Genomic DNA, 13123 nt, shown 5'->3' with positions numbered 1-13123 from the left:
TGCCTTGCTCAGGAAGCGTGCCTTCATCAAATATTTCCTTCGATCTTCTTATGGAACACTTATACAAGTAACGGGATACTGTGAATCGCTAATCCATATTATATACTATATAAAAGGTTTGACGATCATTGGGGAGATGTGGAAATGCCAATGTTGTACTCAGTGCGTGAAGGGGCGAATGCCAGCAGACGTAATCTTCCGAAGGTGCACTCGGTATATCAATCAAAATATTGACAATTCATCAGATCGAGAACTAGCATCAAATTTATCTATGGACCCAATGGGCCAACGCTCCACAACCCCAGGATATTCTCCTCCTTCACTGCGGCCATCGCAAAAGAGCCAAGAGAGTCAATAGAGTGACGATAGCTCCTTATCAGAAGAAGGCCGATACGACAGCGAAAATGAGATGGCTGTCAAACATCATCCTATCATACCTAGACTGCTGGGGATCCCTCGGTCTAACGCTAGATAGAGGACCATCTGATTCGGTGATTTCGTCTAGGCAACACCGAGACATCTTGGATAGCTACGTCGAAGGATCACCTAAAACGTAAAATTGGTATCGCGGTGATTAGATTAATGCTCGTCTGAAAGAAGGGGTTAGAATGGTAGAAAGGTTCGCGACTCGACTGATATGGATATCTGCTCTTTCCAACTAGTAACCCAAATCCCTTCCTTTTTTTACAATATGTTTAAACATTGTGAGCGATTTTGCTTACCATTTCCTTTCATCGCCTCTCTTCACTTCTCTCTTCTCCTACTTACATCGGATCACCAGAAGATCGAGTTTATCTCATCGAAAATACCTAACGCACCATCGCAAACTAACGTTGGAAAACGTCATGGCTGAGTAAATCACCCTTGTAACCTTCCTGCTATGGATTATGAAAGCCACACTGACACTTTCAGCAACGTGCCTACGCCGGCCTCCTCCGCGCTTGACAACTCGGATACCATACCTGCTCCCCACAAGCGAACTGATGAGCCCACCCCAGGCAGATGGGTCGCCTCTGTAAACACCCTACCATGCATCACTGCCGGAAAGGGTACCTTCGTGGAATCAGACTTCCTCAAGTTTCTTCGGACTATGGAATCTCTCCGAGAGCCTACTCCAAGGGATGATGAAGAGTGGGATGCCCAGTAGTTTGACAAGCGGGTTGGGTCCAGTATTTTGAACGTGGAAGCCATCTATATCCAGATGATTGGACAGCAGGCCGAGGAGGAATGTAACTGCTGTCAACAAGGAGAGGGGCCATTCTCCTACTGCGTTGTCATCGATACCCTCGGTTGGCCAAAGGAGTGTGCTAACTGCCACTGGGATGGCAATGACCATCAATGTTCGCACGCAATTGAACTTGCTGAGCCGCCTCTCGTCCCTCTTGCCATCCCCCGCCGGTCAGCACTCTCTGTCCATGACCAAGACTTGGCTCGCCAGCGGGCGAGCGACCGTCAAGATTTCCTTCGCGAATTAAACACTCTACGTGACATCACTGCTGTTCTTTGCTTTGCCGCGCGGAATAATGAGTATGAAACCACTCGGGGACTGCGATTTCCTATCAGCTCCTCACCTGTTCCACGGGTCTGGACACAGGTTGGAGCTGGTGCCTGTAGAGGCAATGCCATTCACTCTACCGAGCAGCTTACACAGCGTACCCAGGATCTCCAACGTGCACTTGATGATCTCATTCGCCGGTATAGGGAGTAACAGGGATCACTTGCTGTCGCTCATTTCATTTCCAACTTGTTTCCATTTTCCCTCCATTTCATTTTCACTCCATTTTCTCTTGGCTGCCTTTTCACAAGTGGTGACAAGATCTATCGGATTTCAGAGCCGCAGCGCTAGCATGTAAGATGATTCCAAATGAAGTTATTTTATCAATCATAGCTGGTTCTTAATTGTCTAGGAAATAATACCTACAAAAGAACACCCAAAAACAACATTGATGTGTTATCTTACATAAAATTTCTTTATTCATACCCAGATAGCATCTTGGTCCAGAAAAACCAGATATTAGCGTCAAGCATAGCAGCTAGAGGTTGGGAATGTAGGGCCAATAATTGAGATATCGATATCGGAAATCTCAACCGGACAATAGGAGAGTGGAGATGAGCCAGACCATACAAATTCTCAACCATTTGTCGAAAAACGGTGGCGAGATCGTCGCGTTTTTTTTTCGCTCTGTGAACCGCTGGACCTAATAGCCAAACATGAAAGCCACGCAATGTCCTCTCCCTAATTTCACAGTTCGTCATATCCACGGAGCTTATTCTAAATGTATCTATCGGTCCCACTATGTGTCCCTGGAAGTCTCATGTGCACGCGTAAACTCCGACACCTGGATTATACTCTAATTTGCACATATCATAAAGACCCAAGATAGAACCCTGAAATGAATTGATGATCGACAATCTCGAACGTTTTATAGTTTTCCAACTACTCCCCCCGTTGGCCGTACCCTATGTGTACCACTGGTATGCTCCCAGGGGCAATGGCCTCGACCCAGTCGATTGATCCATATGAAATATCAATTAGGTTTATCACCTAGTGTTTCGACATCGAGAACCCTTCCAGAATAGATCCAACCGATGACGGAATCTTGGGATCGTCTATTCTCAACCAGTCAAGGGCTGTTCTCAAACAAAGGAACAACAGCATCGAGAAATAGACCCACCATATACAGATACAAGCAATGTCTGTTCGTTCTAGACCATCGATGTTGTGCTGTGGCCCATGAAAGATATAAAATCGCTGCAGTCTGCCCGTCCAATTCTTTCCATCAAGCAGATCTGGAATCTTCTTTCTCTATTCTATATCAGTCAATATCTTTATTTCATACATACTTTCTCGCTGTGTGAGCCACTGTTGAGCGACAACCTTTTACTTCTTCGCTATATCCAATTTTTCGATTCAATCCTTTCACGATGAAGACCTCATTTGCCGCCTTTGTGCTCGCTCTCTCTGGCTCTGCCGTGGGTGTCCCGTTCTCCAGTGGCACCCACATTGCATCCAGCTCCTCTACTGTGTCGACTCCTGTTCATCGGTCGACCGACACACCTCTTCCCAACCTCTGCCCTGCGTTCACCATCGCATCGCCATCACCCTCCGCTATTCCTTCTGGATCCGGGTCTTTGACATCGCCTCCTATCCCTTCTAGATCCGGATCTTTGACTTCAGCCCCTATCCCCAGAAGCAGTGGAAGCAGTGCTTAGACCTATGGGTAGGCCTCGGGGAACTTCCTTTAGATAGTCTCTCGTATATAGCTATCACCGATGAGGTTCTGAATAACGGAGACTGTTTTCCCACTGTTTAGTCTCCATCCTGTCAGTAGCTATTTCAATTCCTTTATTACTATAACTATTAATATTCATGTCAATACTGGCACATATATATCTGTATCACTTGGTGTTTATTCATAGGACATTAAAGTAAATTGAAATGTTGATTTAATGCCATGTTGAATTGACAAAAACTTGCTAGTCTGGGTCAAAGAAAACCTTTACAAAAACGTAAATCAGGCATATCATCAGCATTCACCTCCCTTAGCCGTATTGGATGTTAGACAAGTGTTCCTTAATAGTTGAAATCATGTCTAGAATCCTATCAAACTACACTCGGTAATACTCAGGCAGTGAATAGCTTCGTAGCGATAACCTTCATTTTGATGTTTCGCCCATTGCGAGACATCTTCTACAGTGTCTTCATCGCATACGGCAATGTCCTACTGGCGGTTAGGAAGGCTATTCTGAGTAGGGCACGGCGGGTCCTGAGGGGATCCTGAGTAGCCTGCGATGTCGGCGTCTCAATGTTCTCCTAATTATCACGATTGATAGTAGAATACATATTGAGCAATTCGGTTCGGATTTAAAACCTGTCGAGGGGCTGTCTGTTTAAGACCAGCTTGTGAAGTAAGATCAGAAGGCGTGAAATTCAGAGAAAAGAATGGAGGCTCACAATATAACGCTAGGAAGGATTGGCAATATGGTTGAGTTGCTAGGTGTAGGATTGCATTAAACACCGAACCTAGAAGGGAGGCGGTACTATATTGTGATCCCAAAAGTTGATTACCTACAAATATATCCATCCATATTACAACAGCTGAGTCAACTGTAAGAATTGACCAATTTGTTATGACCTTTTGGTCTTATGGGTAAATGTTCGGAGTTGTGGCTGGCGGATCTCATCAGGTTAATTCATAACTGGGAATTAGGGGGAGGGGTCGGTGAGGCTTGTTCTCTTGACCCCCACTGGTACTCTCACTCCTCTACTGCTCCTCTTAGAACTGGCTTGCCTAAGCTTTCCAAGTCTGTTTTCGTTTCCTGTCCTGGTGTTGCTCCTCCTTCTGGATCTGCATCTTCGGTGTTACTTCTTCATCCGGCTGTCCTCTGATTTGAGTGTTGATCGCTCTTTTTCACAAATGTTTGTCAGTTATGTGAAGAGTACGGAGTAGTAATTGACCATTGTCCATTCATAGATCCAATGGGCTTTTGCCAAGATAAATGGATCCATCTGTTGTCTAGACCCAACTATGTATCGCTTTGAATTTGAATTGGGGATAAATTTGGCTGTTTTGATCTTTGATAATACTTTTGGATCGTCAACGAGAATGTATCAGAAGATCAATCCAAATCCCAACTTGTTCCCCTTAATAGGAATCTCAAGTTAATATCGATATTGTGTTGTATGATCGGGGAATAGTCGAGGGCTGGACCGCCCCACGTGTGGATACAGGCACAGCACAGACAGCACAGACAGCACAGACAGCACAGCCAGCACAGCCAGCACAGCCACAACAAAATCGATTCTCCCCTTCTCCTCGTCATCTCCGAGATCCATCTTTCTTGGCTTCGGGCTGTTCATTCTTTGAATCCGGTTTTTGTGGGCTTCACTAGGGTCATATTTTCCCTTTGTCTCCTTACACCTTACTCTCCCCCCCTTTGTGGAATCATGGCCCGTTGTGTTTGCATCAGAGTCTTGTTGAATGGTTGAAACTTGATTTGGCAATGCCCTTCGATTGTATTAAGTACATTGTCCGCCTTCGGGACCGTATCTAGCATGTCCAGTAGCGATGGGGAAGGGCGCTGGGCACGACGAATTGGTGAGTGGTGGTTCTCGTCTGACACCCCTTTTCCTTTCGCAGTACCCGTTGAGCCTCATGGAGTATGAGTATAATCTAATCGAGATGTGAACTAGGTCGTTTTGCCCCGTTTCGTTTCGTTCAATTCCCCCCTCAACCTCGAGGTTGGCGCCCGGTGGCTCTGCGCCCGCCCTACCTAATATCCCTTATATGTTTGATGTTGACGATGCTGCTGGGCCTGGAAGGTTTACGGCAGTATAGCGATCGCAAAGGAGGATTGGTCTTTTTTAGCGACACGGAAGATGTCAACGAGATGCAATCTTTTGCCTACAATTACCTCCCTATCATCATATCCCTCGTGCTCGTTGTGGTATGGACCGTCACCGATTTCGATGTCCTCCGCCTGGAACCATACTTCCAGTTGTCCCGACCCGAGGGAGCGCCCGCGACGGTTCTCTTCATCAACTACAACTTCGGCCAAACCATTCTCACTCCGATCAGTGCCGCACGCCGCCGCCATTGGGTAGTCCTCTGGGTTTCCTTTGTCACGCTCTCGATCCGAATGATTCTCCCCGCTCTGCAAAGTACGGTATTTGAGCTACGCGAGGTGACAGTAGTCGACTACGAATCCATAAAAAGCTGGCCCAACCTGTTGGACTTGGACACGCAAGCGAACTGGATCTCAACGCAAGCAAACAATACCATTGACGACGTGCTTTCCTCAAATGAGCTATTGCGCCGGTCCCGATCCACCAAGTACGCCGTGGCGCCGGTGGAAATACCCGATAGCCACCAAGACGAGTCCATAATATGGACTGTTGATCAGACGCTATACTGGGCGCAACTTTCGTGCGAGAACGTTCCCGTTCGGGACAAGATCACCGTTGCTATCCATGATTCCGATGAAGCGTATCCAACAATTTCATGGCACGCCAGTGGTATTGACCTGACAGATGCATACAGAGGCACCACCAAATGCGCCCTTGATTTTCAATACGAGAGTGTCCTCTTCCCTGCCACCGATTACCTGCAAATCCGGTATTGGGAGCCAATGATCAGTGCTGCTGCCAAAGAATCATTTGCAAATCGAACCCAGGCCTTCACTGAATTTGGTTGCGATCCGTATGATCTATATGGCATGCTCATCGGAGTCAATATAACCAGTCCAGACTCGGATTTGACTTTGAGTGAGTACTCCGCGTCTGGTGTGGCCTTTGCCTGTGATGTCATCTATCATAAAGCGCAGGGTCGCGTGGCTATGCACTCCAACAGCTCCATCATATCTATTGACATAGATCGAGCCACCAAGCGCCCGATCACAAAAGCCGAGTTCAACATTGAACACTTCCAAGCTCTGCTCTCTCAACGCGCTCCGTTCACCAGTGACATGCTCTTCATCCGAGAAAATGCTACTACGGGTACTCGCGCAATTACTGAACTCCCTATCATTAGCCAGGAGCTAGGAGATCTCCAGCCGGTGCTAGTGCTGGACACATCAACTGTCATGACAGAGACCGAGTTTGAATCCAAGATTGAGCGGGACGTCAAGCAGACTTTTGTACTCACACTCGGTCGCCTGTTTGATCCCGATACCGCACCAACGATCCTCGCCGCCTCACGCGCATCGAATCAAGTCGCTATCGCTATCGTTACATTTGCGGCTCTCTGGTCTGAGCTCATTCTTGCCCTGTCCACATTAACCGTGGTGTACCTCCTTTACACGTATAGTTCGCGTGAACTGTTTCTCCAAAGTGACCCAGGATCCATCGGTGCCATGTGCAGTATTGTGGCAGATGTATTTCACCCATCCAACATCCTTGCAGAGCCAGTAGCGGAATTTCATCAATTCTCTACTCGGCAACTTCGTCGCATCTTTAAAAATGCTCGGTGTTACTGGCGACCGAGCCCTTCTGGCAACAGGCTGGAGATTCTCGCTGAAGATGGTTTGTACCACCCCTACTCTTCGAATACTATTCATTTACGAAAATCATAGCTAACTGTATCACTAGGCTCCCCTGTCCAGCTTGGAGAGAACCTCCGAACCCGTGTCGATCCAATGCCTCACTTCCTCGTAATTCCTTTCTTTCTTATTGAATTCTTTGCGCTAGCCGGCGTCATTATCCTCATCGGACTAGTGGTCGCATCCTTTCTTCGAAACGGCCGCTTCCGCCACATGACCCAATCCGACTCGAGTGCGTTCCAAATCATCCTTTCATTCCTACCCTCTGTTGTCGCATCGTCTGTGGGAGCTCTATGTACCTCCATTCACCGAAACCTCAGTGTCTTGGAGCCTTGGGTCCACCTGCAGCGCGGCAATGCCTCGGCAAAAACGTCGTTGTCACTGAACTATTCGTCCCAAAGTCCGTTTGCCATTTTCTTCAAGGCAGTTCGTGACCGGCACATCTTGCTAGCTCTCGTATCACTTGCGTGCGTTGTTAACATGGCTTTGACTGTTGTTGCTGGCGCGCTTTTCACTCAAAAATTAACATCCTCAACATTGGACACCAACGATTTGTCGATGAATTACAGCCAGTCTGTATTTTGGCAGACGGACTTCGCTGCTGAATTCACCGAGTATGATTTGATTCAGACCAGCATCAGCAGCGGAATCCCTATGCTATCTTGGACGAGCTCCAACCAGTCTTTCGTCCCAGTACACGTGGCCAATCACAACCCAGATGTGACTTACGGCGCCTCGACGCTTGGTGTTGGAGTTGAACTCAAGTGTCGGCCCCTTTCATCCGATGCTCTTGTCCATAATAACGCCAGTGGTTATCAGTATTGGCAATATGAACCATTTGACCATTCAGCCATGGAATGCACGGCACGTATGCCAGTCTTAAGAAGCAAAGAGCAAGGAATCTCGCTGTCTATTCACTTCCTGTCCCCAGACGATGTTGCCGAATCGGATATCTGCCAGACTTCAACGGTTGTAGTTGTCGGTCGTTGGGATTATTTGGCGGACACACCGGTCACGGACGACAACACAATTGCATTGCACTGTGAACCCCATGCGATATTGCAAAGCTATTCGATCTCTTTTGACCAGAAGGGACAGATAAGTTGGCATGAACCTATTCCGGAAACAACTATCACCGATGGAACCATGTTTGACAATGCGACTGTGAGTCTCGGTCAGTTCAACAAAGTATTTGCTGCTATTCCTAGCAATTTTGTGGGTAATACTACCATGCAAAACGGAACATACAACGTTTCTTCCTACGATTGGGCAGGCTTCCTCGTTGCCCGTCTCTACGAACATGAAGACCCAAACTTTGATGCCCTGAATCCCGATCTTCTGACGAACATGACTCAAACTGTATATCAATGGGTCTATAGCACCTACTTCTCAATTTGGCGCGATATTTATCTCGAACCTCTCGCTGACCCGGTTCCGGCCACAAATGCCACCATCACCCGCAGTACTTGGCAGATGATTCCGTCAGCTGCATCACTTGCCACCGCTCTAGCGATTATTATTTTCGACACGCTGGTCGTGCTTGTAGTGTTCGGAACACGACACGGTCGGTTCCGGGGACCCCGAATGCCACGCTCCATTGGGGCTATCATTCCCTGGATTTCGCACAGCCAAATGCTTCATGACTTTACCGATACACACAAATGGAAGAGTGCTAGACGACATGCTCATCTCACATCCTTGAACAAACGCTATGGATTCCGCATGTTCATGGGCGCAGATAACCGCTGGAGATTCGCCGTCGACCAGGAAGAGACTATCAACCAACCTCCCGATCCCCCAGGCGCCACCCCAAATGCCACCCCAGAAGTAGAGGTGGACAAGACCACCTCTATTCAGCTACAGGAGATCCACAGTTCATCCTCCCCTCCTCAGCCCTGATGATCCTACCTTTATGAGCTACGACCTTTTATCTGATTCTGATACGTTATATTATGTTTCGAGGGTATATATTTATTTGGACATGGGCGTTTTTAACCTCGATGAGGCTCCAAAGATAGATCGTTGGACAAGTAAGCTGGCTCTTTCTTCGTTCACTTGCATTTTGGGCGTCATGAGTGAGGACGTCACTTTATATTGTAAAAACAAAAAACATCTGGAACCCTGGCGTAGGTTCTTTTTCTTCCCTTTTCGCATATCTCCCGTCTTTGGCTTTGTTTGCGGTTTGGGGATGTTGAGAGATATTTTCTTTCATGGCAAATGCATGGGAGAGAGGTTTGACGGGAAAGAAATTTACATTCATATACTATATCGATGGCGAACATCTCGCATGAGTCCTACTTCGTCTATAATCGGCGCCGAGCATGGTCGAGCGAGACGAAAAGGATACAGTACATGGCCTACGGATGGCATCCCCATTGTGACAACTCGACGATTGATCTTAGTCTCGAGTACGCTGGCTATCACGGACGGTCTGATCCGAATGAGCTCTGATCAAATTTTGATGGGATTTGTGAGATACATAGACCCTTCATATTGTCTAGCTTCTATAGTGCACTTTATATCCTTCATTTTAAGTCGAATCAAGTGTGACATTCCTTGATCTACCGCGCGGCTCTGAGTCGACCATCAATCGCCCGAAGAAGAACGTAGAGTGTCTCCAAAAAGGGAGCCTTAATCCCGAGTTCGCGAGATTTCCGCACTGGGAAGCCCAAAATAACATCGATCTCCATCAGCCGTCCACTCTTGCAGTCCGTCTGCATACTGCTTCCAATCCCAGGCAATGTATTAATCTTGTCCATAAGCTGGTCAACCAGACCATCCTCCAGTGGTACACCACAGGCACGGGCGATGTGAATAACCTCCTGCATCAACTGGCGTGTAAAAGGCGCCGCATCTTCCGATGACTTCAACCAACTTTGTGTATCCACCATTGTGAGCGTAGTCAACGAGTTCCATGCTGCATTCCAAACGACCTTCTCCCATCGCTGGATCTGCATATCCTTCAGAACCTGGAATCGAGTCTTGCCATTCCGAAGAAGATCGGCAAAAGTTTCCAGTCGTTGTTGCTCGACCTGGCTTTCGAGCTTGGGATTGGGAAAGAGTCCGATCTGCATATCCTCGGATTTGCCATGTACAACAATTCCAGGGCTTGTTTGTGTGGCTCCTACCCATGTCTGCGGAAGTTAGATGAGACTGTGGAAATGCGGATGTGAACAAAACCCACCACACAGGTTATAATGGTGTTGTTGGGAAAGTGCTTTCGGAAAGGTTCCTCGTTGCCAACGCCATTTTGAATGACTACAATGGTAGTCCTGCTGTCAATGGCTGGCTGTAATTGAGCTACTACTTCATCTTGATCGATTGCCTTGTGAGCGCACACGATGTAGTCCACGGGTGGAACGTCTGCGACGGATTTTACCACTTGTTGAACCGTTAGCATAATACCTTTATTTGAATTGTGCATATCTCACATACCTCTGTGTGGATGGAAAGTATGTTGGCCGTGGTTCTCGCTGTTGATGATAATTCCCTTTGGAGCTCGGATATTAATATTCGAACGGCCTGGTGCCCAGTAAAATGCTCACATTTGCTTTAACGGCCTCGTAGTTTGAACGTGCCACGACCGTAAGTCGTACACGGTCGGAGCGATTGAGGATGAAGGCATAGAAGGAGCCAATTCTATAGAAGTCAGTATAACATCCTTTTTATGAAAGAGTTCGAACTTACGCTCCCAATCCATAGACGAGGACATCAATTTGTTCCGACATTTTGTGAGGATTCAATGCACATCCAACAGAATCGTATTCTTTTTGAGACTTGACCTCCACTGTTCCCCCTCATCGGAGAGATGGCCGCGTGGGGGTGGATTCTTCTAGAATTGGGGTGGAATCGGGGTAGGACTAGGGGTGATGTACTAGTTTAGTCTTGGCACTTTATATTCAAATGCAAGGGGCTCTGGGTGGCATTTCAATTTATAGCTTTACACTGCCTATCAAATGTTTCTCCAAGCGACTAGTATTCACCATCTCGGGTTTCAACTCTGCGAGACTGCTCGCTCCCAGAAAAACCATATTCATTTCGATCTCCTGTCGTAGAATCTCGATCATCCGTCGCACCCCCTTTTCGCCATATCCGGATAAGCTGAACAAAAAGGGCCTGCCTAATCCGACAGCATTGGCCCCTAGCGCAATGGCTTTGAGTACATCTGTTCCTCGGCGGATGCCACCGTCAATAAAGATCTGCATTTTGCTCTCAATCAAGTGAGGTGCGAACTTTCGAATCTCCAATAGTGTCAGAAGTGGTGATTGTGCCCTGTTTATATATGTCAGCATACCACCAGCGCGAGAAAGAAATCATATTTGGGAGACAGCATACGTATCTTGCGAGCGTCCGCCGTGATTTGAGAGTACAATTCCCTGCACACCATGCTGATACGCAAGCACAGCGTCCTCCACACATTGGATTCCCTTGATAACAACAGGGAGATCTGTCAATTGACGAAGCCATGTAAGGATTTCCCAGTCTATGAATGGCGATATTGAGCTGGCCATGATCTTGGCTACTCCCTGTCCCCCCGTAGTATTATCGGTAGCCTAAAGCACGTTAGTAAATGCAATAAAAATATGACTATACCTACCAGCTCAGACTATGTACATACCGTGACCTTGAGATTGAGCCGTTCGTCCATCTCGCGTTTCCCCACGACGGGCGAGTCAACCGTAATCCAAATAGCACTTGCACCAGCTTTTTCGGCTCGTCGTACAAAATCAACAGACTTCTGAATATCTTTGTTCACGTATATCTGTTGGAAAACAGGCTGGTTCAGTGAGGTGCGCCTCTTCATCACTTGTTCAATCGGCATACTGGATCCATTTGCGAGAACTTGGACCAGTTCCTCTTGGCCAGCTGCAGCTGCCAGCGCACACTCGCCCTCTGGATGGGCAAGTTTCGCAAGACCAACTGGAGAGATATATACCGGTAGGGTGGTAGGGTATCCTAAAATTTCAGTGTTTGTATTCACAGTAGGGATCTTCCGCAGGATACGTGGACGAAGGGATATTTTTTGATATGCGAGGGTATTATTCCGTTTTGTTATCTCGTCATCAGCACCAGATGAGTAATAGGCCCATGTCGTGGCTGGCAATCTCTGAGCAATCCGTTCAAAATCATGCAAATTGATCAGAGTTCGTAATGGGGGAAGACTGTCATTGCCAAGTTTTGATTGCTTCTCATTCATTTCGGCCGACCTTTCCTTTAGCTTGTCCAATTCAGCCGCATCAATATAGCCTTGGAGCGCGGCTTGAGGGAGTGCTTCACTCAGCAACTCCCGCACATGAACAGAGTCGAAATCTTCTGTTGCGTCATTACCCGCACATCGCAAAATCACCGCTGCACCTCCTGGGTGCTCGGCCAAAAATTCTATATAAGTCAGTCTGGAGTCGCAGTCCCTACAGGGATTGTGAGTTCCCTACCTGTGACATCGTATACAGCCCCATGGATCGCGACCCAGCACGACTCCTGATTGTTATGCCGGCTAATTTCCTGGTGAGTGAGTTTCATCGTGGATTTTTATTATGCATTGTCAACTGCAACCTCGCAGTTTCTCACCATGAAATGGCGAGCCTAGTGCTGTGCCCAACCGCCAACGACGATCCCGGAATCCATCCGAGCGTGGGGGTTCATACCTAGCTCCATATGCAGAAGCTCTCAAGACGGGGCATTTTATCCGTCTTGGCACTTTATACCAATCACCATATCTATGAACATGTCTATTCATTACTTTGCCTATGATCCATAAAATAACTTGGTTTGGAGCTATCACACGGCGGCGCGGCGGCTCTGAACTCCGGTAGTCCGAATCACCCCTAGTCATACCTCACTTGGAATATTGAAATGAGAAAAGAATGAACAAAGGCAAATGAAAGTACTCCTATCACAGGATAGCGCAAAAGCCTCTATTATACCTAGCCTGAGGGCAACAAAAAACAATATATGTGGGTATAATGATATTTGAAGAGTTAAGGGGAAAAACTAGAGAAAATGACCAGTCCTCTGGGCCTATCGAGGTGGATTACCGTACCCCGCTCATAGGGCGGAGATGTCCCACTGTTATAGCTCTACGTAG

At 47.3% G+C, this 13123-nt stretch overlaps 6 protein-coding genes across 6 annotated transcripts; 4 read left to right on the top strand and 2 right to left on the bottom strand.

Annotated features, from left to right (window-relative positions):
- Positions 1 to 845: 845 nt before the first annotated feature.
- On the top strand, positions 846 to 1708 carry N7479_007960 (DUF3716 domain-containing protein; the record flags this gene model as incomplete). Its single annotated transcript, XM_057255654.1, has 3 exons — positions 846 to 853; positions 913 to 1131; positions 1171 to 1708. 3 exons carry the CDS (start codon positions 846 to 848, stop codon positions 1706 to 1708), a joined length of 765 nt encoding a protein of 254 aa, XP_057109516.1.
- Positions 1709 to 2925: 1217 nt separating this feature from the next.
- Positions 2926 to 3213, top strand: N7479_007959 (uncharacterized protein; the record flags this gene model as incomplete). The annotated part of the gene is made up of 1 exon (XM_057255653.1): positions 2926 to 3213. One exon carries the CDS (start codon positions 2926 to 2928, stop codon positions 3211 to 3213), a length of 288 nt encoding a protein of 95 aa, XP_057109515.1.
- A 1843-nt stretch (positions 3214 to 5056) lies between these two features.
- N7479_007958 (DUF3433 domain-containing protein) lies at positions 5057 to 8937 on the top strand (the record flags this gene model as incomplete). The annotated part of the gene is made up of 3 exons (XM_057255652.1): positions 5057 to 5099; positions 5195 to 7021; positions 7088 to 8937. 3 exons carry the CDS (start codon positions 5057 to 5059, stop codon positions 8935 to 8937), a joined length of 3720 nt encoding a protein of 1239 aa, XP_057109514.1.
- Positions 8938 to 9309: 372 nt separating this feature from the next.
- On the top strand, positions 9310 to 9489 carry N7479_007957 (uncharacterized protein; the record flags this gene model as incomplete). The annotated part of the gene is made up of 1 exon (XM_057255651.1): positions 9310 to 9489. The coding sequence occupies one exon, from the start codon at positions 9310 to 9312 to the stop codon at positions 9487 to 9489; it is 180 nt and encodes a 59-aa protein (XP_057109513.1).
- Positions 9490 to 9599: 110 nt separating this feature from the next.
- N7479_007956 (ketopantoate reductase family protein) lies at positions 9600 to 10766 on the bottom strand (the record flags this gene model as incomplete). Its single annotated transcript, XM_057255650.1, has 5 exons — positions 9600 to 10172; positions 10223 to 10419; positions 10474 to 10528; positions 10584 to 10677; positions 10726 to 10766. The coding sequence occupies 5 exons, from the start codon at positions 10764 to 10766 to the stop codon at positions 9600 to 9602; spliced, it is 960 nt and encodes a 319-aa protein (XP_057109512.1).
- A 204-nt stretch (positions 10767 to 10970) lies between these two features.
- Positions 10971 to 12558, bottom strand: N7479_007955 (FMN-dependent alpha-hydroxy acid dehydrogenase; the record flags this gene model as incomplete). Its single annotated transcript, XM_057255649.1, has 4 exons — positions 10971 to 11310; positions 11374 to 11591; positions 11657 to 12417; positions 12471 to 12558. The coding sequence occupies 4 exons, from the start codon at positions 12556 to 12558 to the stop codon at positions 10971 to 10973; spliced, it is 1407 nt and encodes a 468-aa protein (XP_057109511.1).
- Positions 12559 to 13123: the final 565 nt, after the last annotated feature.

The sequence above is a fragment of the Penicillium vulpinum genome (assembly GCF_028829585.1).
Source record: "Penicillium vulpinum strain IBT 29486 chromosome Unknown utg000003l_segment0_segment0, whole genome shotgun sequence".
In the NCBI taxonomy this organism is placed as follows: domain Eukaryota; kingdom Fungi; phylum Ascomycota; class Eurotiomycetes; order Eurotiales; family Aspergillaceae; genus Penicillium; species Penicillium vulpinum.
The sequence above is the reverse complement of the archived record's forward strand: the minus strand, read 5'-3'. Positions and strand labels throughout refer to the sequence as shown.